The following is a 27,898-nucleotide window of genomic DNA, read 5'->3' on the forward strand; positions in this document are numbered from 1 at the left end:
TCCTGCCCTCAATCTTTCCCAGCATCAGGGTCTTTTCCAGTGAGTGGGCCAAAAGTATCGGAGCTTCGGCTTCAGCTTCAATCCTTCCAATTGAATGTTCAGAGTTGCTTTCCTTTAGGATTGACTGGTTTGATCTCCTTGCTGTCCAAAGAGTCTTATAAAGCAATAAACCAGTGGCTGAAGGTGAAAGTGAAAGTCATTTAGTCATGCCCAACTCTTTGGGACCCCATGGACTATACAGTCCATGGAATTCTTCAGGCCAGAATACTGGAGTAGGTAGCCTTTCCCTTCTCCAGGGGATCTTCCCAACCCAGGGATCGAACCCAGGTCTCCTGCACTGCAGGTGGATTCTTTACCAACTGAGCTATGAGGGAAGCCCAAAGCAGTGGCTAGCACATAGTAAAAAGCTATCTAAGGTCTTGGTAAATATCACTTTTATAGATGAGAAAACAGAGGCACAGAGAAGCTACTTGCCTGTGATCCCACAACTAGTAAACATGGAGTTGGGAATCAAATCCTGGGCAGTCTGGCTTCAGAGCCTGGACTCTTAAATACTATGCTCTAGCAATGAAGAGGGGATGTCCTTGTGAATTACTTTATAAGGGAAGTAGGTGGGGGAAGCCCTGAGATAATTGCTGAGGAAGCTTCCAGCATGGAACATGTCAGTGTTTCCTCTGTTGTGGTAAGTAAAGTTTGCAGCTGCTGGCTGGACTGTCCCCAGGTGGCCAGAAGTTTCTGGAGAGTGATCTGAGGCATAAGCAGGGGCTAAGAGGCTGAGGTTCAGCCCTGTGTCCCCAGGCTCCCATCTCATAATTCATTTACTTTTCTCTCAGCACTCCTTCCAGGACATGGCATGAAACTCATGGTAAAATGGCAACTTAAAATGGAAAATCATTGCTAAGACTCTAGGAGTTTAAGCATTGTGGTAAACTGAATTTAATGCAACCGCTGAATTCTGGGCCTTGGGGATACTGCTGTGAATTGAGGAGCCGGTTGGACTTCAGCAAGCCCATAGTTCAGATGAGGACGTCCATAAGTCAGCAAGTAGATTGTGGGCTGTGGGCTCTTAAGGATCAACAGGAACTAGTTTCGGTGGGAGAGGTGGGAAGTGTATCCGCCCCAGCAAAGACCAGGAGGCTGAAGAGTTTCCTTTCGCGAGGGGCAGGGTGGTGATCTGGCAGAGTACTATAAACCTGATTGCAGAATATTTTACCCGGAGGGAGAGGACAGAGATTTTAAGTTCTGGAGAGGCAACATCAGGTTTGCTTTTTAGGAGGCTTGCTTTGGGCTGCCAGAGCAGGAGAGGGGCAGGAGCCACTTGAGTTCGAGGCTGGAAAGGAAGAAGGGAGTGGGTTCCAAGTCTCAGCCCTGGTCTAGGTCTAGGTGAGGAGGCCTCTTGGGGGTGGGGGGTGGGGGTAGGGACTTAGGAGCTGCTTGGACTAGCGCTGGGCTCTTTGCACAGGTGGTTTCCCCCGGCCTGACTCTCCCATCCTTGCGGCTCAGTCCCTTTTCTCAGTCTTCCTTCCTCCAGGCCTGCCCTACGGCTCTTGGCCGGGCCACGCCTCAGTCGCCGGGTTGCGGGGTCAAAGCCGCGCCGACGAGCTCTCAGCCCTAGGAGCTTCAGTGTGGTGCTCTCAGGCCCCGCCCCGAGCACGGCCCTCCCGCTGGCCCCGCCCCGCGTCGCTCGCTGGCCCCGCCCCCGCGCACCAGCCCGCCCGCGCGCTGGCCCGGGCGGCGCCGACGCGCTTGGCGGGAGATAGAAAAGTGTTTCTGCGAGCGCCGGCGGCGGCCGCAGTCCCTGTGAGCAGCGGCCGGACCTGCGGTCACGCTGACGCCTCGCCACACGGCCCCGGGGCCCGGAGCGGCCGGAGCAGCTCGCACCCTTACCCCGGCCCGGCTCCCGCTCCGGGCTCGGCCGGCGGGCGGGCGAGCGCGGCGCGGCCCGGGCCGGGGGGATGTCGCGGCGGACGCGCGGGTGAGCGGAGCCGGGCGGCGGAGGGCCCTTCCCCCCTCCCCAGGCGCCATCCTCCTCAGCCCTGACCCCTACCCCCACCGCCACCCTCGCCGGGGCCCTTCCGAGCCGGGCCGTGCCGGGCGCGGTTGGGGTCGGCAGAAAACTCAGGTGTCCTGCGTCGCTCGACGCGGGGAGACGCCGGGGGTGCGCGCGAAGCCGGGGGGCTCCCGGGGGCCCCTCACTCGGCACCCCCGGGCCTGCTGGGCCTCGGAGCTGGGGCGGGCGGGTCTCCTGGGACCCGGGCCAAGCCTATATGATGTCATTTTGTCTCCCGCCTAATTGCGGGGTGGGGGTGGGACGGTGGTGTCAGCTGGAAGGGCCTTTACCGGGGAGGGAGGCGACCCCTGGAGAAGAAAAATGATTTTCGAAGTCGCGGCGGGTGGGAGGCCAAAGCCTGGCGGACGCTTGTCTTTCGAGCCTTTGGCGGGGGTCTGGTTTTGCCGGTGGGCATTTCTTAGCATTCGGGGAAGCACGGAACACTCCCGGCTCTCTCCCCTGACCTAGGAGGGTTGCTGGGGCCGGGAGGGACTTTTTGGTCCCCCACCACCTGGCCTCGGGGCCTTAGGTCGGTCTCGCTCCGGAGACCTTCTTCCTGTTCGACATGCGGGGGTTGGGGCAGCTAGGGTTGAAAGCGAGGGGAAGAGAGACTGATCTGTGCCAGCAACCCCTGGGGCGGAGGCGAGAACTGCAGTCTCCATTTTACTTATCCCCCCCAGAGTTTGAGTGGCAGAGAAAAGCCAGGAATCAGGTCTCTGGGCTCCACGTCCCTGTCTTACACCTGTTCCTTCAGTGTCTCAGTTCTAGGCTTTTTAACCAGTCTGGGAGTCACAGTACAGAGTCACGAGGGGTTCTGACCTGTTCCCTGCCAGGATTCATGCATCCCAGATAGCCTGAAATCCGCTTCAGGTGGTGTCTGCCTTCACAGGCTCAGCAGATAGATCTGAGAGGCGATGGTTGCCGCTTTCCCTAGAATTCTTCTCGGCAAGGAAACATCTGATCCCTGGGCAGATCAGGCACAGGGTGTGTCTTCCTCAGGCCATGGTTTCTCAGGGCAGCTCCAATTCCCAGGAGTTATTTTCTGGGCAGGCACTTGTCAGGCCCTGAATTTCTGGTTCAGGAAGTGTTCACTCCAGGCAACAAACCCAAGGCCCCTGACAACCCCCAGGTCCTCTACCATCTATGCCCTGGGGCTCAGTGGAGGAATCCCAGCTCCCAGGTGAGGGATAGGTTCTGCACTCTGGAACCCCACAGCATTAAGTTTGATTCTTGGTCCCTTGCTGTAACTCTTCTGCACCAGTGCCCTACTTCCTGCTCAGCTTCTGACTCACCCCAGCTGGAGCAGAGCCCAGCACATGGAAGGGCATAGAAAGGGTGTGTGGGACCTCCACGTGGTTGCCACCACTGACTTAGCCTCTGCTTTTCCCGCTGGGATTATGAGAAGAGGACCTGCAGGTGCAGGTTAACCCCTGCGAGCTCCGTGTGTGCGTGCTAAGTCGCTTCAGTCGTGTCTGACTCTTTGCAACCTTATGGGCTGTAGCCTGCCAGACTCTGTCCATGAGATTTTCCAGGCGAGAATACTGGAATGGATTGCCACGCCCTCCTCCAGGGGATCTGCCTGACCCAGGGATTGAACTTGTGTCTTGTATGTCTCCCTGCATTGACAGGCGGGTTCTTTGCCTCTAGTGCCACCTGGGAGCTCAGTTTTCACATCTATTAAATGGGAATAGTGAGGATGCACGTGAAGTAGACAGTCATTACTGTGATGGTAATATAAATATATTCAACCTCACAGAATCCTCCCAACCATCTGAACTGCTGTCCCCATTAAATAGAGTATTGGAGCTCCAGAGAGTTCACACAGAAATTACTTTGTCCTTGAAAGAACATTTGCTGAGTGTCTGTTAGAAGCTGGGTGTCAGAGAACCAAAGGTAGTTTCTGTTGAAACAGAGGCTGGGGGCAGTTGATGTTAAAGCCAGCTTCCTTCTGTTATTAGTATCTTGTAGAATTTTTTCCTCCTATTTTGTGATGGTGGAGGACTCCATGAATTGGGTTGGGAATGACGAGACAAGGTTGAATTCCAGCTCCCGTGACTTGTGTTGCTGGGTTTCGATGACGTCTGTCCCTTCCTTACCTAATTCTAAAAGTTGACTTATGTTAGCATTTCTGAACGACTAAGAGGCGGCAGCTTTGCATGTTTAGTCATTCATTCCTATATCTGGCCATTTCCAGAGCAAACATTTCTTAGGCATTTTGGTGCCATCCTCCGAAGGCAAATAGGGAGGTGGAGGTGACCTCTGTCCTGGTTGTCAAGGAGATAGGCAGTTGCAACCTAAGAGCCTATGTTATATGACAGGATTTCTGAGGTGCTGTGGGGAGTGTGGGAGTGACTGGGGAGATGCTGAGAAGGGGAAAGGAGCGTGGCTGCAGAAGGAAGTCCTCTTCCTTCTTTCAACACCTGACCTCTGCTTGGAGACTCATAGACTTTTCCTACTTGAAAATTCATGACTGAAGAATGTCCTGACAGAGATCCACTCGAGTTGGAAGGGTGCTCCAGTGAGTCCCAGACATCCCTGGGGGTGGATAACGTGATCTTCATTTTTCTAACCACATAAATAGGAAGATTTTGGAGTGACTTGGAAAATTACTTGTTAGAAAATAAAAGCATCCAGAATTCAAAGTCGCTTGTATTCTGATTTTTTGCTCCATAAATTAGACCTGTGTGTAGGCAGGGATTGAGAAGGGGTATGCAAAAATGGACATAGTTACTGAGGTAATATATTTTATTTTTTAATATATATTTCTTTGGCTGTGCTGGGTCTTAGTTGTGGCACGCGGAATCTCTAGGAGCTCTGACTTGCAGTATGGGAGATCTAGTTCCCTGACCAGGGTTCAAACTAGACTCGCTTCATTGGGAACATTGAGCCTTAGCCACTGGACGACCAGGGAAGTCCCTGAGAATAATGTATTTTAAATGGTTTTCTCAGATAACCAATATTTCTTAAAATCCTGGTGTATAATGATTACATACATCTTTGGCTTTAATCCTTAAAATATCCATGCAAGTTAAAGTTTAGTTACTGAAAAGGAAATATGAAATGGGTGTCTGGTGTTGAATATCCTAATATTCTTGGTGAAATCTTTTTTCTTGTAGCTTTTGAAGTCATAAGGGTGTTGGTGAAAAGACAAGAATAAAAAAATAGACCATAATTCTATTTCTTCTTTTAATATTTATTTGTATTTATTTCTTTGGCTGTGGTTGGTCTTAGTTGCCACATGTGGGATTTTAGTTCCCTGACAAGGGATCGAACCTGGGCCCCCTGCATTGGGAGCTCAGAATCTTAGCCACTGGATCACCAGGGAAATCCACATAACCCCATTTCATCAAAAACCTTTTAGAAAGGGGGAGGGTGGAAGTACCTACATTTGTACCTACAGTAGAAGCCCGCATCCCTGAAACCTTTCCCTTGAGGTCACTGGCCTCTGTCCACAGTGTCCATCCATCAGGTGGCAGACCTTGGAGACGCATATCCTTGACCTTTGACTTTTTTCCCCTGCAGTGAGGAGCTGGATGAGCTGCACTACCAGGACACAGATTCAGATGTGCCAGAGCAGAGAGACAGCAAGTGCAAGGTCAAATGGACCCAGGAGGAGGTGAGTGACACTGAGGGGCAGTTGCGGAGTGGAGGAGGGGAGGGCAGACTGAGAACCGAACCTGAGGTGTGTCTGCCTGATGCCCCGACCAGTATGATGAAGGCGGGGCGCTGTGGAAAGAAGCCAGTGGGCCCTCTGTTTCTCTCTGATGCTTCTCAGAGCATTCTTGGACCCTGTCAGTATTGAGGACTCTGAGAGGGATGTGTCTCTGAGGACCAGCAATTGCGCTCTCTGGGAAGCTGGTGTGTTCTGTATCCTGAACTTTAATCGTGCTGCTTGTCCTGTAACTGCTGGGAGGTTGAGTCCAATCTGCCAACCCCTACTTTATTATCATTTAGAAAAATAATGATTGTATTGAGTCTGTAATACCGAGCTCTGAATTGATTTTATTCTTTAATCATGTTTATGGAGTGTGTGTATATATATAGTCAAATGCACCTTTTTAAAGTGGACAGTTCCATTGCTTTTAATAAGTGTGTATTACTTACATAAGTGCCATCTTTCTGGCTTCTTTTGTTCAGCGTAATGTTGCATGATTCAGTACTTTGTTCATTTTTTCTTGCTGAATAGTATTCCATTGTATGGTTAGACCATGGTATGTTTCACTTGTTGATAGGCAGTTTGGCTGTTTATAGAATTTGCCTATAGTGGCTAGAGCTACTATGAAAATTCTTGCCTAAGTATTTTTGAGGATTGTTTTCATTTCTCTAGGCGGGATACTTTGGGATGCTCATGGGGTAGGTATATGTTTAGTTTTATAGACTGTCGAGTCTTTTTGTAACTTGACTGTACCATGTTAAACTCCTATTGGCCTTATCTTTTTATTCTACGTCTGTTTTCCTGGATGTGTTTAGTTGTGAGTCTCCCCCCCCCCCACCCCTTCTTAACTTACTGTTTGAGTTGTGAAACACTCTTAAATCATAAAAGATGTTTCTTGACAGGAGTGCTAGGCCAGCCTTTTCTGTTCATCCCACTGTAGACGAGGGACTGTATTCCACTCCTGTGGTCTTAGGAGACCAGACAAGATGGGGTCCTTACCCCAGAGCATCTCTCTCTGCCTGGGATGGAGAAATAAGACTGCACTCAAGGCCCGTGGACATGCTGTGGCCATCACAGTGCTGGCAGGACCGACGTCCTTTATGTCCACCGTGGTGTCTCCTGTCTTACACTATGCCTCCTAGACGTAAGAGGTGCCTATCATTGTCTTAAATGCCTTTAGAAGTTGAGTTTACTGTTGTCTGAGAGGTTAAGGAACGCTTCATGGGTGAGGATTTGGAAATTCAGCCATCAGGGAGGTATGCAAAATGGTGGATAAGTCAGAACAGGAAAGGGGTTGTAGGTGGGAAAAGGCAAGTAGAGGGGCCCTGGTGTGGCTGGAAGGAAGAGTCCTTGAAGAGTTTTTGAAAAGGTTGATTTAGTCGGAAAGATGGAACAGGGTCCAAACAGGAAGGCCTTGAAGGTTGGGTTCAGAGACCGAGGCTTGCTCAGCTGGCAGGGAGGAGCCAGGGACGATTTTTAAAGCAGATGAAGGATATAACCGTAGCCTGGCTTCAGGGAGCCGGTCTACTGGATGTGGAGTGGATAAGAGATCTGGGGGCAGCCTGAGGCTGAATGAGCAGGGGAGGGCGCTGCGTTGTTCAGACAGAGGATGGCTGTGGAGGGACCAGGGCAGTGCAGGTAGGAGTTGACAGGTGGAGGGGCCCGTGGGGTCCGGGAGGAATTGGAGAGGGGGGAAGTTGTCCACCCTAGTTGTCAGGGAGGATGGTGGTGCTGGAGATGGACACAGGGAACATGGGCAGAAGGCAGGGGTTAGCCTGACCAGGTGGGATGGGCAGCATGGTGTCCGGAGCCGACTATGTAGATGTGTGCTGGCCCTGCAACAGGATTTATGGGGACTTTAATCTAGCTGGTGCTGGGCTGTGGCCAAGCTGCAGCTGAGGGTCTGGATGTCTGTGGTGGCCTTTTTTCCCCCTGCCCAGGAGAGAGAGAGTGTGAAAAAACACCTAATGTTAAACCATTGTAACTGTTTTTAAGTGTATGTTCAGTACATGAAGTATATTCTCACTGTGCAGCAGATCTTTGGAACTGTCATCTTGCAAAAAAAAAGCTGAATTATTAAACACTAATTTTCCCCATCACCTCCCCCTAGCCCTTGGCCACCACCTTGTTTTACTTTCTGTTTTTTGTTTCTTTTTTTATTTGGCTGCACTGGTCTTCGTTGTAGCACATGGGGTCATTTTTTAGGTGTCACATGCAGAATCATTAGTTGCAGCATTTGGAATCTGGTTTCCTGATCAGGGATTGAACCTGGGCCCCATGCATCGGGAGCACAAAGTCTTAGCCACTGGACCACCAGAGAAGTCCCTGGTTTTTATTTTTGACTACTTGAGATTCTTCATAGGAGTGGGCTTAGCCTGTCTTTGTCCTTTTGTGTCTGGCTTATTTTGCTTAGCATAATGTTCTCAAGGTTCATCCATGTTGTAGCTTATAACAGAATTTCCTTGTTTTGAGGCTGAATAATATTCCACTGTATGGATAATACTACATTTTCTTTATATATATAAAGTTTAAAAAAAAACAGTTCGGGGGATTCCCTGGCCGTCCAGTGGTTAGGACTCCAAGCTTTCACTGTGAGGGCCTCGGGGTCAATCCCTGATCAGGGAGCTGAGAACCTATAAGTTGCAGGGGTAAAAATGGTCAATTTGCTGGAGGAATATTTTACACACAGTCAGCTAAAATTGTTGAAGTACAATCTAATGAGTTTCAGTGGATGTGCTGCCGTGAAACTTGGAGCTACACCACCTTGTAGGGTGTTTCCATCACCCCAGGCATCTCTTGCTCCCTGCTGTTCATTTCTCCCTCCCACCAACCAACCCTGACCACAGACACCACTATCTTTTTGTCCCTATAGCTTAGTTTACCTTTTCTAGAAGTTCCTCTGCACAGAATTAAGCAATGTGTACTCTTGTTATGTCTGACTTCTTTCTCTCATCCTAATGATACTGTGATTTTAATGTTGTTGCGTGAATCAATAGTTTATGTTCAGGAGAACGTTCTAACAGGTATTGTTTTCCCTTCCAAGTGCCCACATTCCCGCATCTCCAGGGCTGGGTCACTCGCCTCTGGCCTGGATGACTGTAATGGCCTCCTCTCCTCCATTCTGACCTCCTGCAGCCCTTTCTCATGCAGTTGCCAACATGAAGGTCACAACAAGCACGTTGGACCGTGACCACCTGTCAGTGGTGATGCTTCAGTGCATCAGTGGCTTTGCATAACGCAGAGGCCTGAATCAACCCTGTGTGTTGTCTGGTCCCAGCTGCCCCCCTCCCCACCCCCGCAAATCCTCTTGCCTCCCTCTTGCCTGCTTCCTGCAGCCTAGCCTCACTAGAGTTCCTTGGAGTCTGTCCCTTGGTTCCCCCATAGGCCTCACCATCCACCTCTCCATCCCCACAGCACAGGGTGGCCCTCCTTTTGTTTGCAGCAGCCTTTGATTAGCATCTGCTTCCCTCTAGACTTTAAGTCCCAAAAGTTGAGCAGCTCTGATGCTGGCGTGCCTGGTGCGAAGTTAGACGATCGCTTCATGATGTGAATGGATGAATGAGGCTGTTTCCTTTATTGGGGGGAGCAAGGGTCTCGGTCCAGAGCAGCCACTTTCTGCCCATGTGTGAGCTGAGCCCTCTGTCTTCCTGACTTTGGCAGGATGAGCAGCTGAGGGCCCTGGTGAAGCAGTTTGGACAGCAAGACTGGAAGTTCCTGGCCAGCCACTTTCCTGTGAGTGCAGCCCCTCTGCCGCCCGCTCCCCCAGACAGGGGGCCTGGGAGAGACTTGGTGTCAGGGAGAAGAAAGGGGAGTTCCTTACCAAGCCCCCCACCCCCACCCCCCAGCTCTCCCAACAAAACAACCTTCCAGCCTCCTGAGGCCATTTCTACCCAAACTGGAATCAGAGGTGCCCTGACGTAAGCATCCTCACGTGGCAGCCTCTGGGTGCCTGGGGGCCTTAGGCTCCAGGCTCATGCTTCATATCAGTGGCATATTTGTATTTCTTCCTGCAAGTCACTGACGAATTGCTGCTCGGTCTCTGAACCATGAAACTGAACATGAGAGGAAATGATGCTTGAGCAGGCTTCATGGTGAGGCCCCCGCAGAGCTGACTGGAGCCACCATGTCCAGCATCTAGAGCCTCCTGGTGATGTGGGTCCCGCTAGGGTCCCCCACCCCCAGTTCTGCAGGTGGCCGACAGGGAGGGGATGTGGCAGGAGCTGCTGTTCTCTTTCCTGGCTCATGGGCAGCTCGGGGACCAGGTCACCAGACCCTTTGGCCCCATTCCTCACGCCCTGTCCTCTACGGGTTCTGAAACCTTCAGGGAAATGGCCCCTCTCGGAAGCAAGCAAGAATCCCTGATGTATCCCGCAGGCTGGCACAGGGCGGTCATGGGCAGTGGTCCCACACAGGGTTCTGAGTTTGTCTGCTTCCATCCAGGCCCGCTTGTAGCAAAGGGAAGCGTGGTGTCCTAGTCTGTGGGTGTGTAGCATGTGGTGGTTCTGGGAACGAGGCGGGGCCACAGGCCAGGAGTTCTCAAGGATGCCTGTCCTCTTCCCAGAACCGCACCGACCAGCAGTGCCAGTACCGGTGGCTGAGGGTCTTGAATCCAGACCTCGTCAAAGGGCCATGGACCAAAGAGGAGGACCAGAAGGTGAAGCCTGGGCCTGCCACACCGTGGCCCTCACCCACCCCGGGGAAGGGGGTCAGGGGACTGAGGATGACATCCCCGTGGTGGGGGGTGGGGGTCCCGCTGGCCTCACGGCGACTTTCCCCCAAGGTCATCGAGCTGGTCAAGAAGTACGGCACGAAGCAGTGGACGCTGATCGCCAAGCACCTGAAAGGCCGGCTGGGCAAGCAGTGCCGTGAGCGCTGGCACAACCACCTCAACCCCGAGGTGAAGAAGTCCTGCTGGACGGAGGAGGAGGACCGCATCATCTGTGAGGCCCACAAGGTGCTGGGCAACCGCTGGGCTGAGATCGCCAAGATGCTGCCGGGGAGGTGAGCCGCCTGCCGGCGCCAGAGCCAGTCAGGGCATCCCCTGGCCTTTGTGGGGAGGCCCAGTCCGATTTCTCTGGGGTCGTTCACTTTCCCCAGAAGAGGAGTCCTTCGGATTCTTGCCTTGGGCGGTGCAGGGACCTGGCTGCTGGGAGACGGTGGGGCAGGGCGGCCTGGGGGGCTCCTGTTTACTGTGCAGGTTCTCATCTGGTCGCGCTTTCGGCTTCGTGCCCTGGCCATGGTTGCGTGCGTGCTTGGTCGCTTAAGTCGTGTCCTGACTCTTTTGCGACCCCATGGACTGTAGCCCGCCAGGTTTCTCTGTCCATGGGATTCTCCAGGCAAGAATACTGGAGTGGGTTGCCGTGCCCTCCTCCAGGGGATCTTCCCAACCCAGGGATCAAACCCATGTCTGTTGGATTTCCTGCATTGGCAGGCAAGTTCTTTACCACTAGTGATACCTGAGAAGCCACGTGGCCTGGATTGCCTGGTCTTTGTCTTTTTTTTTTTTTAAAGAGAATAAGTCTCTTTCCTCCTGCCTGTGAGATCAGGGCCAGGATCTGGATATCCAAACCACTGTCTGTTTTCACTCTAGTCCTCACTGGGCCTGGCCTCTCCAAACACTGGGCCTCTGGGGTTCTGTAGGGAGAACTGGAACAACTTGAGACTTGGGCTACAATCTTGCCAGATCTTCGTCCAGGGTCAACTCCAGTCTCCTGAGTTGCTTCCCATAATTGCTTTCCATCTTCTGGAAACCTATAAAAATCTCCTACTGCCCACTGCCTTCTACCCTGCTCCCCTTGTCTGTATACGTTTTTTTCTGTGTGTGTTGACCACGTTCTATAGCATGCAAGATCATCGTAGTTCCCTGACCAGGGATTAAACCCATGCCCCCTGCCTTAGGAGTGCTGCATCCTAATCACTAGCCCTGTCCATGTGGATTTTTATTTCGCTTTATTTTTAATCTTTCTTTACCATGGCATTGTGGTGCCGTGGTAGATGGCATGGAGAGAAAGGAGATACCAAATGGCCTTTTTTCCCTGGAGTCTGAAAGCATCTGTTTCCAAACTCTGACCCAAGTGTGTTAATCCTTTTGGTGCTTCCTCTAACCCTTGGAATGGAGACTCTTCCCCGTGTGGCCAGCCTGACCTGGCCGATGCCATGAGCCTCACCTTGATCCGCAGTCACCCTCACTCACCGTCGGCCTTCACGCTACTCTGCTCCCCTCGCCCCCACAGCCACGGAGCCTGGACGCCCCCTGCCTCGTGCCCACTGTGTAGCCGGCTCACGCTCGTCCTTTGGTTGTTGGTGGGGAAGGTTTGTCTGTCCTTCCCAACTGTGGTCAGTCCCTGGCCACCTCCCCGTAGTGCCCAGACCCTCCTCTGAGACTGGTGGTTCAGTCGAGCTGTTATTCTGGTGGAAAAGCACTCAGCTCAGGGCCCCGAAGAAGGCATTGTCTGTGTGTCCGCGCTTCTGCACTGCTGTGACCCGTGTGCTTTGAGGATGTTCACGCCGATGCCGACGTGTGCTTCCACGGTTCCATGTGTCTCCATGCCTTGTCCTGCCTGCCCACCACACCTGCTTCTCTGCTGCCCTGTCCTGCTCTCCTGCGCGCCCATCGGCCTATCTCCATCCGCCCTTCCCTGCTCTCCTGTGCCGCCATGCTGCTCTCTGCTTCTACAGGTCACTACTCTGATTTATACAACTATACGTGTTTCCTCTAATCTGTAACAAGTGATGGAGGAGGAAGTGATCTGATTCTCCAGATTAAAACGCCACAGCTCAGAGTAGTCAGAAGGGGACCCTTTGTCCTCTTGCTCTGCCCTCTCTGGCCATTTTCTATCTATGGGAGGTGATCAGGGCTCGTGTTTGAGGTCCCCTGAACCTCTGGACAGGTTCAGGGGCCGGCAGCCAGCAGCTTGCTTCCAGTTTCTACAGATGCCCAGTGAGCCGGGAAGGGACTAAGAGTTGCCAGAACACTTCAGTGTTAGGATTCTTACCCTGTCGACTGAATAAGATGTTTGCTTACTTCACAGAGGTGTGTGGGAATACTCCGTAAATCATGCCAGGCTGCGGGCCTGTCAGACTTCATCTTAGAGCGGAGAGCCCTTACAGGTCCTCAGGTTGAACCCTCCTTGACAGAAGCCAGAGCTCAGTTCAGGGAGGCTAATGGTGCACCCGGTGGGGCGCGGGCCACGGGGCTGGGGTCAAAGGTCCTGGTTGGTCCCTGCAGGACGGACAATGCTGTGAAGAATCACTGGAACTCTACTATCAAGAGGAAGGTGGACACGGGAGGCTTCCTGAGTGAGTCCAGAGACAGCAAGCCCCCCATGTACTTGCTGCTGGAGCTAGAGGACAAGGACGGCCGTCAGAGTGCCCCCTCCTCGGAAGGCCAGGTGAGCAGCAGGGAGTGGAGCTTGGGAGGACTTGGCCACGGCGCTTGGGGTGCTTGGGTGGGTTGGCTTGTTTTCACGTGTATCCTATGCCATCCCATCAACACCTGCTTCTCCCTTTTCACCCATTCCCACAGCTGTTCTTTAATCCTACAGGAAGGTCTCTGTGGCCACATGTCTCACGAGGGCCTTTCCCTGTGAAACCTGTGTCCACGCTTGGCACTCACCTGCCCAGAGATGCAGGATGCAGAAGCCAGCATCAGGGAGGGTCAGGCGGGGAGGTCTTCAGCGTCATCAACGGCTTCCTTCCCACCTGTTGCTCTCTCCAGCTTTTTCATAGTAAAAGCATGTGTACTTTAAAATCAGATGTGTCAAGGTGCAATCACAGTAAAATTCATCGTTTCCTGTGGAGGTCAGGACCGAAACAGTCATGTCACCACCACCGCAGTCAAGATGGAGAAGGTTCCCATCGCCCCCCAGGCTCTTGTGCCCCTTTCAGCCCAGAATCTCCCATCCTTAGTCCCTGGGACCCTTCATCAATTTTTTTAATCTCTGTAATTTTCTAAAAAGTCATATAAATGAAATCATATGGTGTCACATTTATCATTGTTAACATCTCACATCCCTTGTGGCTCAGCTGGTAAAGAATCCGCCTGCAATGGGGGAGACCTGGGTTGGATCCTTGGGTTGGGAAGATCCCCTGGAGAAAGGCTACCCACTCCAGTATTCTGGCCTGGAGAATTCCATGGACTGTATAATCCGTGGGGTTGCAAAGAGTTGGACACGACTGAGCGACTTTGACTTTCACATCCTACACCCTAGGGCACACTTTTTTAAAAAACTGACATTTCAGTTCAGTTCAGTCGCTGAGTCGTGTCCAACTCTTTGCGACCCCATGGACGACAGCACACCAGGCCTCCCTGTCCATCACCAACTCCCAGAGTCTACTCAAGCTCATAGCCATTGAGTCAGTGATACCATCCAACCATCTCATCCTCTGTTGCCGCCTCCTCCTGCTGCCTTGGTAGTAAATGTTGGCATATGCATTAAACAGTATATCTGTTCTCTCTGGAAGTTGGGATTTACAGGCTCAGTCTTGAGCCTTACAGGCTTGTTTCTGACCCTACAATGACCATTGTATTATTTTTGAAGCACGGAAAACATTTGTAATTGCAAGCATTGACCAGTGAGGTAATCCCATACACACAGAAAAGGCGAGCGTTTTCTGGCAGGCAATCTAGCAAAATGCATTCAAGTTTTTAAAGCATGTGTCTGCCTACCTCAAGGAACTTAAGAAGTGAGCAAATGAGCAGTGATTTAGCTACCGGGACAGTCATTAAAGTTCTGTTTCTAACAACAAAAAGTCGGATGTTAACCTTAGTTAAATAAATTACCAGCACAATAGAATCATTAAAATAACAGTGGAGAGGAATGGGTGAGGCTGGACCTGTGAGGTCCAGATCCAGGTCTAGGCACCCCCTTGGGCCAGCTCCCCAGACACAAAACATCAGGGGGTGTTTTGTGTAAAATTAGACCTTCAGTTTCAGTTAAGTGCTCAGCCGACTCTGCAACCCCATGGACTGCAGCACACCAGGCTTCCCTGTCTATCACCAGCTCCCAGAGCTTATTCAAACTCATGTCCATTGAGTCAGTCTTAGAAATGGGCTTCCCTGATGGCTCAGTAGAGCCATCTACCTGTATTGGAGACACAGGAAATGTGGGTTTGATCCCTGGGTCAGGAAGTACCCCTGGCGGAGGAAATGGCAACCCACTCCAGGACTCCAGTCCATGGGGTCACAAGAGTCGGACACAACTTGGTGACTAAACCACCAGTTTTACAAACATCTTTTTCTCCTTATATCTTCCCCTGTCATTGTGTGTATACAGACCTTTACCCCATTCTTGAATCTGTTGTGCCATCTGTCGTATCTTGTATTGATGAACATCTTGTTACCATGTATGCTGCAGTGAACGTCATCGTTCACATTCCTCGTACATGTGCCTTTTTATGTGTGTGGAATGCTTTGACGAACTGTGTAGACATTTGAAATTTTCTTAAAGTGAAAAGTGAAAGTCACTCAATCGTGTCTGACTCTTTGCAACCCCATGGACTAGACAGTCCGTGGAATTCTCCAGGCCAGAATATTGGAGTTGGTAGCCTTTCCCTTCTCCAGGGGATCTTCCCAACCCAGGGATTGAACTCAAGTCTCCTGCATTACAAGCAGATTCTTTACCAGCTGAGCATCAAGGGAAGCAAATTTTCATAAGGCATTGCCAAAGTCCCATCAAAGGGCAATGTCATTCTGCTGAAGCAGTAAGTGGAGCTGCCTGTTTTCCCACACTGTGGTCACAGCTGGCTCAGATTTTACAGAACGTCTCTGCCAGTTTTATGAGCAGCTGTGCGGTATCACTGCTTCACCTACATTTCTTTTGCTAGTGAGGTTGACCGTTTTCTCTTTTTTAATTAATATTTTACTTTATTTATTCTATGTTAGCCACAGTGTGCAGCCTGCAAGATCTTAGTTCCCCAACCAGGGATTGAACTTTTGCCCCTGCATTGGGAGTGCAGTCTTAGCCACTGGGAGTCTCACCCGTGCTGTGTTCACGGCTCCTCGGGCTGTCAGTTTAACCTGTCAAAGCTTGTTTCCAGATTCTGCAGGAGAACTGTTGCCACAAACAATCTTTGTCTATTTCTTTTTTCTTTTCCTGTCACAAAGTTACTATTCACTCCTTCTACAAACCTTGGTTTTGAAATAGTACTAAACATACAAAGAAGTTGCAGGAGTGCTCTCCTATACCCTTTACTGGGTTCATTCATTTTTAACATTGGTCAGATTTGCTTTTTCTTTCTTTGTATGCATATATATATATTTTCTAACCTGAGCTATGTGAGAGTTGGTTGCATACATTGTGCCTTTTATCCCTTAATACTTGAGTCATATTTCCTAAGAATGAGGACATTCACCAGTGTACCTTCAGTACACACTTGGAATTTAACTACTTTAGGAATTTTAACTAATCTTCCATACAGATTGCGTTTTTTTCCTGCCCAGGATCCAGTCGAGGATTAGACTCTGTTCTGTTGTCCTGTCTCTCTGATCCACTTTAGCCTTTCGTGGTACTGATACTTTTGAAACGTAAGGTTAGGCTTTGTTGTTGTTGAGCTGCTAAGTTGTGTCTGAATCTACGACCCCATGGATGGTAGCACGCCAGGCTTCCCTGCCCTTCGCTGTCCCAGAATTTGCTCAAGTTCATGTCTGTTGAGTTGGTGATGCCATCCAACCATCTCATCCTCTGCTGCCCCGTTCTCTTCTTGCCCTCAGTCTTCTCCAGCATCAGTGAATTATCTCTTCGCATCAGGTGGCTAAAGTATTGGAGCTTCGGCTTCTTTATCAGTCAGTCCTTCCAGTGACAATTCAGGGTTGCTTTGCTTTAGGATTGACTAGTTTGGTCTTGCTGTCCAGAGGACTCCCAAGAGTCTTCTCTTAACTCCACAATTCAAAAGTATCAATTCTTCAGCACTCAGCCTTCTTTAAGGTACAACTCTCACATCATTACCTGACTACTGGAAAAACTATAGTTTGTGACTAGATGGACCTTTGTCGGAAAAGTGATGTCTCTACTTAGTTATGTTATAGACCGTCTTTAAATTGCGGTTCACTTGAGTTTCCTTATCAAGTGATAAGGTTGATAGGCTTCAGATGGTGCATTTTTGCTGAAACACGGCACAGTTTGTATCTCATAATGAGAAACCCAAACTGCATGCCCTGTGTCCCCAGGGAAGTGTCGTGACCAGCTGGCCCCCGGCATTCCCTGCCCTGAAGGAAGAAGAGAGCAGCGAGGAGGAGGTCGCGGCGGCCGCCCCGGCCCAGGAGCAAGAGCCCGTCCCCACGGAGCTGGACGGAGTGCAGACCCCGGAGCCCCTGGAGGACTTCCCCAGGCATGAAGACCAGGAAGGCTCCTCGCCGGAGACCAGCCTGCCCTACAAGTGGGTGGTGGAGGCTGCCAACCTCCTCATCCCGGCTGTGGAGTCCGGCCTCTCGGAAGCCCTGGACTTGATCGAGTCGGTAATGTTGGTTGCAGAACTTCCTGGTGGGCCCTGAGCACCTCTGGCAGGGAGCACTTGTGCCCCTAGACAGATGTCTTTCCGTCTGCTCATCGTCTCGCTGACGTGGTTGAGCCGATGCCGAGCGCCCAGCTGGGGCCTGGCAGCCCCAAGAGAGTGGCGGTGCCGTCCCTATCTTCAGGGAGCTCCTGACTCACCCGTGAAGCCCGGGGTGGTGGGGGAGGCTCCCCAGCAGAAGTGGGGCGACAGAGCCCTCGGGGGATGGGGAGGGGGTGGAGTCCATAGCAGCACCACAGAGCACTGGCGTTCATGGTGGGGCTGACGGTCGGGTTTCCTGGAGAGGACCCCGGGAAGGGCGGGGGCTTGGGGCTGCGGCGGTGAGTGCATCCTGGTTACTCGGGGAGAGCCGCCCCGAGCCACGCTGGCTGTGGGCTGTGCCCCTTGGGGAGGGGCTCCGGCGCGGGCTGCACTTCGCAGTGTGACTTCACTGCTCCGTCCGCCAGGCCTGAGGCGTGGAGTGGGTTTCAGGAGGTGGTGGGCAAGAGGCTGGTGACTAGGCAGGCAGAGGGGTTCAGTGGGCAGCGCCCACACAAGCCTTCCCACTTATGCTTCCTCTTATTAGCTGAGCATAATGATGCTGTTGATTGAACATCAGCTGAGTGTCGGGCTATGGGCCTAACAAGTAGTCCACATGGTATCTTGGGAGGGGTGTCTTGTCTGTGTTTTTATAGATGAGGGTGAGGCTCAGAGATCAGATAGTGTACCCAAGTTCACACAGTGAGTAAGGTCTTAACCATCGTGCCCAGGGTCTTGCCCAGTGAGGGGTTAGACTGTGAAGTCGGTCTCAAGGGGCTGCCTGCTCAGACCCTCTGGCTCTGGGTTTCCCCGCTTGCCACGGTGGCAGGAACTCTGGTGTCTCCTCCACCAGAAGGGACTTCAGAGTTAGCTGGGTGTGTCAGTCTGTTGAGCGAACTGCCCCGGGGCCACCGAGGGCAGGCTGAGATGAGCGCTGTCCCGCCCTGCTGGTGCTGCCTCGGTCCATCCTGACTGTTCTTTCGGGCACCTGTCATGACCCCGTCCTGGTGCTCCTTCTGTGATGATAGTTTCTAACCCGAGTGCCTGCCACGTGCCAGGCGCACTGCTTGCTGCCTCTGTATGCTCTCCGTCCTTAAACAGCCTGTGAAGGGGGTTGGGTGGTGGACTCAGCTCAAGCTCAGAGAGCTTAGGAGGCTCATCCAGCGTCACATAGCTGGTGAGTGCTGAGCCGGGCTGTATCCATGATGACCTTCAGTGACTGATGGGGGGTCACAGTAGCTGCAGAAACACTGCTGTCCGTCCCGCGGGCCAGTCCTTGGCACATGTGCTCAGGTCTGTTAGATGCTGTGTATTCCGGGGCCCCCGCAAGGTTGGCGTTCGTGCTGGGAGGTGGCCCTGGAGTCAGCACTGCCCTGAGCCACCCTCCACCTTCGGGAATGGACTTGCCAGGTTCCTGCGAGCTCCGGGGACCGAAGTGGAAACTTGTGTCTCCAGAAGCCCTAGGGCTAGGTTGTAATTAACTAGACAAAGGCAGAAAGGACCCAAGTGTTCCTCTCAGAATTACTCTTAGAAACTTGGTGACCTTGGCAGGATCACACCCTCTCTGACTTGGCTGCCTCGGCTTGAAAGGGAGAGAGTAATATCCCTCAGGGTGGCTAGCGGGTGGATGCAGCTTAGCTGAAGCACCCGGTGAGGCGCCATGATGGACAGGCTCACGGAGCCCGGGGCCGCCTCCTCCCTGGGAACATGACTGGCAAGTGAAGACCCTTCATCCTGCTCATGGCCTTGGGCCCAGGTCTTCACTTCCAGGTGTCTATCAAGAAACAGATTTATGTCCAAGATGTTCATAAAGAACATCTGTATTTAATCTTTAAGAATTAGGAGGAAGAACCCAAATGTCCAACAGAAGGGGATTGAGTAACATATAGAGCGCCGAGCGCTCTATAACGCTCTATCGTTATCTAACGTTCTATAACGATAGAACATGTTTCAGCTGTAAGAATTATTATAAAAGTTAATGTTTTTATTATAACAACTAAAGTCTACTGATGGTAAACATTAAACTTCGGTAATAGAATGAGGTGCCTGCATTATTCCAGCTCTACTGAAATTTTAAGTGGAAAAAGAAGTGAAATAGAAATGATTTGTACTAAAATTAGGAACATTGAAAATACTAAATATTTAGGGACACATGTAAGTGTTAATTGATAAAGAAATGCGTAAAGATGGTCAATACTTAATTTCAGCACTGGTTTCCTGCATGCAGGCAGAGGTTTGCCAGGTAGACCTGGAGCTTTAGTGATAAGGTTTTATTTCTTACGCTTCTTGATGGGCATATGAGTTTTCTTTGTTTTCTTTCTCGGTGTTTTTTGTATATCTTAAAAACACATAGCACATTTTTTTTTTTTTTTAATAACAGCGAGCAGCCATGTGCATGATAGGATTTCAGTAACGTTTATAAATACAGATATACAGACATCAAAGAATCTTTGAGCAAAGGCAAAGAAAAGAGTGATTGTTCCTGGGCTATGGAATCAGGGTTTTTTTGTTGTTGTTGGTTGTGCCACATGGCATGCGGGATCTTGGTTCCCTGACCAGGAATTGAACCCATGCCCCCTGCAGTGGAAGCGTGAAGTTTTAACCACGGGGCCGCCAGGGAGGTCCCCGTGGGATCATCCTTGACGCTCTGTTATTTTCCAGTAGCACATGAGCCCTGTGGTTTATTAGCCACTGGGAAAGCCAGTTACTCCTAACCCTGCCTCCCGCCTCTGGGCAGGATCCCGACGCGTGGTGTGACCTGAGTAAGTTTGACCTCCCTGAGGAGCCATCGGCCGAGGGCAGTCTGGTGGGCAGCCCGGGGCAGCCCCAAGCCTGGCAGCAGCAGCAGCCCGCGCCACCCCGGCCAGCCGCCGCCACGGCGCCCAGCGTGACCGAGTACCGCCTAGACGGCCACACCATCTCCGACCTGAGCCGTGGCAGCCGGGGCGAGCTAATCCCCATCTCCCCCAGCACTGACGTGGGGGGCTCGGGCGTGGGCACGCCGCCCTCTGTGCTCAAGCGGCAGAAGAAGAGGCGTGTCGCCCTGTCCCCCGTCACGGAGAACAGCGCCAGCCTGTCCTTCCTGGACTCCTGCAACAGCCTCACCCCGAAGAGCACGCCCGTCAAGACCCTGCCCTTCTCACCCTCCCAGGTGCGTGCACCCCGCTCCAACCGCTCACTGGGAGCGGGTGACGGCCCCCCGTTGCCCAGGACAGGCCATTCACTGGGTGTCTGCAGGCCCTGTGCCTGGTGCTGGGGACGTGGGACCCTGGACCAGGTCTGGCCCTGCCCTCGTGAAGCTTAGGAAGACCATTTCAGAGCTACTTTTGTTTTTTCCTTCTGAAAAGAAGCTGCTCTCAGACAGCCAGCTTGCTTTGCCTTAAGTTCACGGCCAGCAGCACAGGGGGGTGGGAGGTGGACCTCCCGTCAGGCTGGCAAAGGGAGGATTGGGCGATGCCAAGCCAAGGGTCCACACGGACCTGCCTGCCTGTCCTGGCCTTTGCTCCCTGGCCCTGAGCTCATCGCCTCGCCTGGTTTCCTTGTCTTCCTGGCAGTTTTTGAACTTCTGGAATAAGCAGGACACACTGGAGCTGGAGAGCCCCTCGCTGACGTCCACGCCCGTGTGCAGCCAGAAGGTGGTGGTCACCACGCCGCTGCACCGGGACAAGACGCCGCTGCACCAGAAACACGCTGCGTGAGTGCCGGGCCTGCCCCTCCGCCCCGGCAGGGACCGGCTCTCGGGGCGAGGGACACCTTGGGAAAACACCTGGGACTCTCGTTTCATGAAGGCAGCCTCCTCCTGGTCATCACACCTGCTTCATCAATGTAGTCTGTTGCTTCACCTTTGTTCTAATTCTGTTTTTTTTTTTTTTCTTGTTTTGTTCTTTTGGCCACATGGCTTGCGGGAACATAGTCCCCAACCAGGGATTGAACCTGTGCCCTCCGCAAAGTGCCGAGTCCTAACCACTGGACCACCAGGGAATTCCTCTTTTTTATTTTTTTAATTGGATGGTTTTCTAAATTCAGAGATTAGACATGTGGAGAGTCTGCCTTGCCACGAAAAATGTAATGTTTGCGTCACTTTTGTAAGTTTCGAGTGCAGAGATCCACTGTGCTTGCGCAGCTCTGCGGGAAGGACCCAAGGCCCCCCCAATTCCCCCCGTCTTTCTGGTGCTCAGGAGGGACGGCTGTGTTTTGCCTTCAGGCCTCTACAGGTTGCTTGCCTGCTTCTGTGGAGGTGCTTTCACAATGTTTTCTTGTATCATCATGACCCTTGAATTCCAGGTAGAGTTGCTTAACTGGTCTTGGCCTTGGTACATTTGCTGGGTTGGGGAGAAGCATTGCTATTTATGTTTCAGGAGTCAAGCTGTAATGCAGGGATCTGTTCAGGAATTTTGGTTCTCGTAATGATAGATAATTTCAGATAAGATGTATGGATCCTTTCAGTCAGAAATCAGTCTTTCAACGACAGATCTAAAATTCAACTTAGATAGGTTTCATGAGAAATGATTCTCCTGTAAGGTTGAAATCTTGGTCTTCAAATCTTAACTCTTAGACATCTGGCACCACAAAAGGAGTTGCTGCTTCTCCGGAGAGATGTGGGGGAGGGGTGTGGTCTTCCTGGCCCCTCGCCCTCCTTGCCTGCCCCTTCTCCCGCTGGTGCTGCAGTCTGGCCACAGGCCGCCTTGTTTTATGGAAAATCCTAGTGACGGCAACACCGTCAGCCGTTCTTCCACCCATTCGGGTCTCCCGGCCTCCCGCAGGCTCTTCCTTTTCTTTGCTCTTTCTGAGGAGGGCCTTTCCTCTCTGCCCCAGGAAGTCCCCCTTGCAGATGGGGAGGTGTGTGGGTGGGCAGATGGGATGGGAACAGACCACCTCTGGGGGCTGCCTTTCTGCCACTGAGACCAAAGGTCAGTTGGGGGTGTGGGAGTCAGGGGCAGCCCACGGCAGAGCCCTCGCCGTCGCCCAGCGCCGTCGCCCAGCCTCCTTCTCCGTGCCCGGCAGGTTTGTAACCCCAGATCAGAAGTACTCCATGGACAACACTCCCCACACACCGACCCCGTTCAAGAACGCCCTCGAGAAGTACGGACCACTAAAGCCCCTGGTAGGTGGTGTGGCCGGGCCAGGCCTCCAGCCGTTCATGGTCACTTGTCCTGTCCTGAGATCCCATTAGCGTCTCCCGACTGCCCTGAGAAGTCGCGATTCCCTAGTTTGATAAACAGGGCCCCCTGTTACAATGAGTTACCAGCTCGCCAGACGTCTCTGGAGCAACCACCACGTAGGCGGTGCTGGCACCACAGCGGCATCCTGGTGGAGCTGGAGGTGGTGGAGGCCGACATCCAAGTGACCAAATAACTCAGCTCATGGCCGTGCCAGGCAGAACGCGGGCAGGCGTTGGGATGGAGAAGGACTTGCTTGGGTGCTGCGAGCTTGTTGGGGAAAGTGGCGAATTGCTCTTCAAGCCTAAGCCTGTTGACTGGCTAGAGACAGCTGGCCAGTGCAGACGTCTCCTGGGTTGCTTTCCCCGCAGTGTGAGGATGGCCCTTCTCCCCCGACTCCTCCCAGTTCATCAGATGGTCCTGCTTTCTCCCAGGGCAAAACAGGGCTGGCACCCTGGGATTTTCTGAAGCAAGCTGTTTCTGAGAACCCAGCTGCAGGTGGGAGGAAGGCAGGTCCTGGAGAAGAATCCCTGCAGCGATCTCCCCTCCCGGCTCACCACTGGGGGCCCAGGTGGGGGGCCGTGGTCTCCCCGTCCTGGCGTGGAGCTGGCGGAGTTGCACAGCCCCGGGCCAGGCGCAGTCAGCCCGGCCGTTTCCCGACCCGGACTCAGCTCCCAGATGCTGAAGTGTCTGTGCTCTCGGGACACATCCAAGAGGGCGGGTCTGACCTTGGCGGGATAGGTCAAGTAGGCGGGGGCTTTTAGAGCGGCCTCCCCGGTTTCCCAGTGCCCTACACCCCCTGGCCTCTGCCACCTGAGCACCCAGGCCCAGGAAACGGACGTGGAACTAAGACCTCTGTTAGCGTGGGGCGGAGGCGTGGAGGAGTTGGGCTCTGAGCGTGTCCAGGTTCTAAGCTCACAGCCATGTGGCCCTGGGCCAGCTCTCGCGCTCTCTGAGCCTCTGTACCCAGCGGAGGTTGCCAGCTGATTCCTTGGGCTGGGTGAGGGTGGCTGTGATGAAGTGGAGTGCTCCCACCCCTCAGGGAGCTGAGGACAGTTAACGGCCATGGACGCCGTGTGTGAGGCCAGCATCCCAGCTCCAGGCTGCCTCCGGCATCACCCAGGGCAGCAGAGGTGCGGCCTGTCTGTCCTGCCGCCCCCACGAGCAGTCTCAGCTGGTGTCCTCTGGCCTGGGCGCGGAGCCTCACCCTGGCCATCCCCACCCGCAGCCCCAGACCCCCCACCTGGAGGAGGACTTGAAAGAGGTGCTGCGCTCCGAGGCCGGCATCGAGCTCATCATCGAGGACGAAGTGAGGCCCGAGAAGCAGAAGAGGAAGGCCGGGGTGAGCGGCTGGCAGGGCGGTGGGGCGGGGGCCCGGCCATCCGTTCCTGCAGCCTGGGGGTCCGCAACATCGGCCGGTGCAGCTGCCTGCCACCCTTCCCTCTCCCCTTGAACTGGTTCCTCGCTTATTCCACGTTGTTTGGACCCTCCTGAAGTGGGCTCTGGGCCGGGCGGGGTGGGTAGAGCAATGATTAAGACCCAGAGCGGGTCGCTCCTGGAGTTGAGTGGGCAGAAATGGCAAACACCCTCAGTGACTCAGTACACGCAGCATTCGGGGACAGAAAAGGCCCAAAGAGGATTTCAAGGGGCATCCTTCAGACGGAGCCGCCGGCCAGCTGTCGGGGCAGCGTGAGGAGGTGGGGCCAGCCGGTTCAGGTGAGGTCGGGAGCGGGTGGGGACACTGCTCCGGACGTCTGGGTGCGGAGGGCCAGGCCGCGCTGGACAGGCCTGTCCCGCCCCCAGCCCACGTGGTTTCCTGACCGCAGGCGGCTCTGTGTCCCCTGTTTTGAAGCCCCTTTCTTCCCAGGCACTCTCTAAGGAGAAGGGAAGACAGGAGTGGGCCAGGGTGGTACTGGGTGGGGAAGGTGGGTGGCCAGGCTGGGAGGGGACCCTCCAGCTGGGCCCCCGGGTGTGTGGGCAGAGCATGACTGGGGCCCTCCCTGGCCTCTCTGTGTCTGAAGGTAGTTCCGAGCCAGGGTAGCAGCTATTTTGGGCACAGGGCTGAGTTCGGGGACAGGTGTCAGTCTCAGAGGCCCTCCCTGGGGTCAGAGCCACCCCCTGATCTGCTTATAGGGAGGCGCAGGGCTTGCGGGGTGGGCATTCCCATAACAGCCTGTGTCCCACGCGGTCTTGTGTGTCTGTAGCTCCCCAGCAGGTGGGTGTTCTAGTTGTAACTTGCCTGTGTGGGGAGTGTTCAGTGTGGTAGAGACTTGGGCTGCACTTGGTCCCCTTGGGGATGAGGTTGGGTGGAGGTGGCTTGGAGGTGGGGTTGCTCACCAGTGAGCAACTGGCAGGACAGCCTGCTCTATGGACAGAGTCTGCGACAGGGCCAGTGTCATCAGGTGCTGGGGGTGACGGGAATCCAGGCGTGTGACTTCACCACCACCTCCCCCCAGATGCGGCGAAGCCCCATCAAGAAAGTCCGCAAGTCCCTGGCTCTCGACATTGTGGATGAGGACGTGAAGCTGATGATGTCCACGCTGCCCAAGGTTGGTAAGGGGTCTGGGAGAGAAGCTGTCCTGTGAGGCCACCCGCTACTCCCCACCCAGCTGCAGGAGGCTGAGAGTATGGAGTTGCCCTGCGCCTCTGGGGCCCTTTAGCCTGGAGAGCCCTGGAGGTGGAGTCAGCGGGGCTTTCGTGTGCCGGGCTCAGTGGGGAGGAAGGGGGCAGGTGGCACTGGGCATCATTCCCCCACTGGTGTCGATCCAGGCCGCCCTGCTCTTGTCCTTCACAGAAGGTTCGGTTGGCAAGCGCTGGCTGCTAGAACTTGGTGGGCACGTGTGTTTTCTGAGTCCCCTGCACCCTCCCTTGTATTACACTGCTAGGGAAGACCCCGGTCAGTGAGGTGCCTCGGGGCCCCGCCAGGTGATCGGGGCACCTCTGCCCTGGCATGGGTGCTGCCCTGTTCCCAGGCCAACCTCTGGAGGGGCCACTGCTTCCACAGAGCCTGGGCCCCAGAAACCATGGCGGGCAATCGATCCCTTGCAGCAGGCAGTGGGGTGAGCTTGTTTTTTGCTGGTGGCCGGTAGCAGACAGTGAAGGCTGTGGAAAGGCCCACGAGACAGATCATTGCTTGGAAGCTCCTATAGGTCCGCCTGCCACTCTCACAGTCCTGGCAGAGAAAGCTCCGTCTAATGAGGCATCCATGGCAGGCCAGGAACTTGGTGCTCTCCAGCCAGACCCTTGAGTGAGTGAAATAACTAGTGGAAAGAAAAAAAAGTCAGGTGAAGTGGTTAAATGCAGAGGAGGTGGAGCGGAGGGCCTGGTCTCTGGCATCTCAGCTGCCTGTGCCTCAGGTTCTTGCCTGCAGGGTAAAGGCCTGTCCGGGAGGCGGCCCAGGCCTGGGGCTGCCTTGACCAGCCCCCCCATGGGTGCTTCTGGTCCCCGGAGAAGCCGGAACACCCTTGTCTCCACCTGAGACGGGGAGGAACCAGTTCATGTAAAAGGAGCCTGTGTTCCTAGGTGTTCATCAGGTGCCAGGCCCTGAAACAGGCACTTGTAGCTGTTTTCCTCCTTCATCTTTAAATGAAGCGGAAGCTGAGGCTCAGAGAAGTATCATCTCCTGCCCACATCTTCTGCCCAGACCTCCCGGAGGTGGTGGCGCTGGGATGTGCCTGCTCTTTTATGTTCTCCCTCCCACGGAAAGCCTGTGGCAAAACGCTGAGCCTCTGACTTGGTTTTGCTTTCAGCCGACCAGCATCCTCACAGCAGGCTCCTCAGGCCTCACCCCGTCGGGCAGCAGAGAGGACAGCAGCCTGCTCAACGAGGGCTTCCTGCAGGCCAAGTCTGAGAAGCCAGCGGCCCCGAGGCCCCGCGGCCACTTTCCCACCCCTGCCCCCGTGAGTGCTGCCCCTCGGGGCCTCACTCTGTGACCTCCACACCACAGGGCCTTTGCACCGGCTTTGCCTCTGCATGATGCCCTTCTGTGGCTCTGCTGACTGATGAATGTGGGCTTCACATCTCTGTCCCGATGCCACTCCCTCGGGGGACCTGGGTACCAGAGATCTCCCTCCACAAAGCCACTCCTTCACGATGTGGTCTCACTCGTAATTAAGACATATCTCTGTGACTTTGTCCTTGAAGACAGGGATCCCCTGCCTGTTTTCCCAGCCATCTGCAGCCTCTCTGCTGCTCTCCAGCCTGCAGAGCTGTAGCTTTTTTTCCTTCCCTGGGGGCTGTTGCCACATGATGGGCACTGGGGAGGGTGGGGGCTTGTGTCCTGGTCCAGCCTCCTTGCTCTATCCCTGAGGACGCCCAGAGATGGCACTAACTCCCCAGGTCCACCAGGAAGGTGCAGTGAGCACAGATTGTGGCTTCTAGAGGGAGGGAGCGTGATAGAAATGTCCCCACCCCACCCCAGCCAGGGTCTCCAGGCTTCCCTAGGAGCCCCGGCCACTGCCTGGATGGTAACCCCCTTTCCTCCTCCCAGATGACCAGCGCCTGGAAGACAGTGGCCTGTGGGGGCACCAGGGACCAGCTCTTCATGCAGGAGAAAGCCCGGCAGCTCCTGGGTCGCCTGAAGCCCAGCCACACGTCTCGGACCCTCATCTTGTCTTAGGGGCTTGGCAGTCACGAGCCCATTCTCATGTTTACAGGGGGCTGGGGGACCGATTCTGGGCTGTGAATTTGAGAATCACACTCAGACGATCGCCTGCAGGGAGCCTTCTGCCACCAGCCCCTCCCAGACTGCTCAGGTGGGGACAGGCAGGCCCACCTACTGACCTGTCTCCGAGCCCGGCTGTAGCTGCGGGCAGTTCCTGGTGCTAACAGAACAAAGTCCCACCTCTGAGCTGGCCTGGCCCTCCCTGAGTGCCATAGGGAGCCCCTCAGCTTCTCCCAAGCCCTGGTCAGGCCTGGCCTCATCTCAGACTCCTGCTTAGGACGGGGGACCTACCTAGCCAGCGTGCTCCTTCTTGCAACTTGTTGGTGCATTTTCTTCAAAGAATAAAAGTTGTCTTTTTCCTGTGCTCTGGACTCCACCTTCCTCCTGGATCCTGCTTGCAGTTACCTGGTGACTGTCCTTAGGGCCCTGAGGGATGGGGGGACCTGACTGTCATCCTCAGAGTGCCACCTTGTCTGCACAGCCCAGGCCTGGGGCTCTGGGCCGTATTGCCCCTGGGAACCCAAGGTGCTGGGAGGCAGTTTTCTCTGCACCCAAGTGTCTCAGGGCTCCAAGGTCTCTTGGCTGTTGGGTGGGGTTGGGGGAAGGTGGGACAGTGGTGGGCCTTTGCCGTAGGTGGCGGGACTGGCCTGTGATCAGCCCCACACCCAGATCAGGCTGGTAAAGCAGGAGTAACCATCAGCTGGGTGGAGCCTGGCCAGTGGTCCTAACTTCCCGAGGCCGTGGCAGCAGCTCCAGCCTGGACGCTGGCCCTCCCTCGTCATGGCCCAGTGCACAAAGACTGGGGCCCTTGGCTTGTAAGCTGGGAAGAGTCCCTGGGTGGG

At 54.1% G+C, this 27,898-nt stretch overlaps 1 protein-coding gene across 2 annotated transcripts; it reads left to right on the top strand.

Moving 5' to 3' along the window:
• Positions 1–1,909: 1,909 nt before the first annotated feature.
• On the top strand, positions 1,910–27,420 carry MYBL2 (MYB proto-oncogene like 2). Of its 2 annotated transcripts, none has more exons than XM_061127313.1 (14): positions 1,910–1,975; positions 5,573–5,666; positions 9,366–9,437; positions 10,267–10,359; positions 10,486–10,706; positions 12,934–13,096; positions 16,918–17,160; positions 19,972–20,385; positions 20,789–20,928; positions 22,239–22,338; positions 23,622–23,735; positions 24,850–24,942; positions 26,143–26,292; positions 26,883–27,420. In XM_061127313.1, exons 1-14 carry the CDS (start codon positions 1,956–1,958, stop codon positions 27,009–27,011), a joined length of 2,046 nt encoding a protein of 681 aa, XP_060983296.1. In that variant the 5' UTR covers positions 1,910–1,955; the 3' UTR covers positions 27,012–27,420. The 2 variants fall into 2 exon arrangements, with proteins under 2 accessions (XP_060983296.1, XP_060983295.1); XM_061127312.1 differs by having other exon boundaries at positions 1,913–1,975; positions 16,873–17,160.
• The last annotated feature ends 478 nt before the right edge of the window (positions 27,421–27,898 follow it).

This window comes from Dama dama, chromosome 23 (assembly GCF_033118175.1).
Source record: "Dama dama isolate Ldn47 chromosome 23, ASM3311817v1, whole genome shotgun sequence".
NCBI lineage: Eukaryota > Metazoa > Chordata > Mammalia > Artiodactyla > Cervidae > Dama > Dama dama.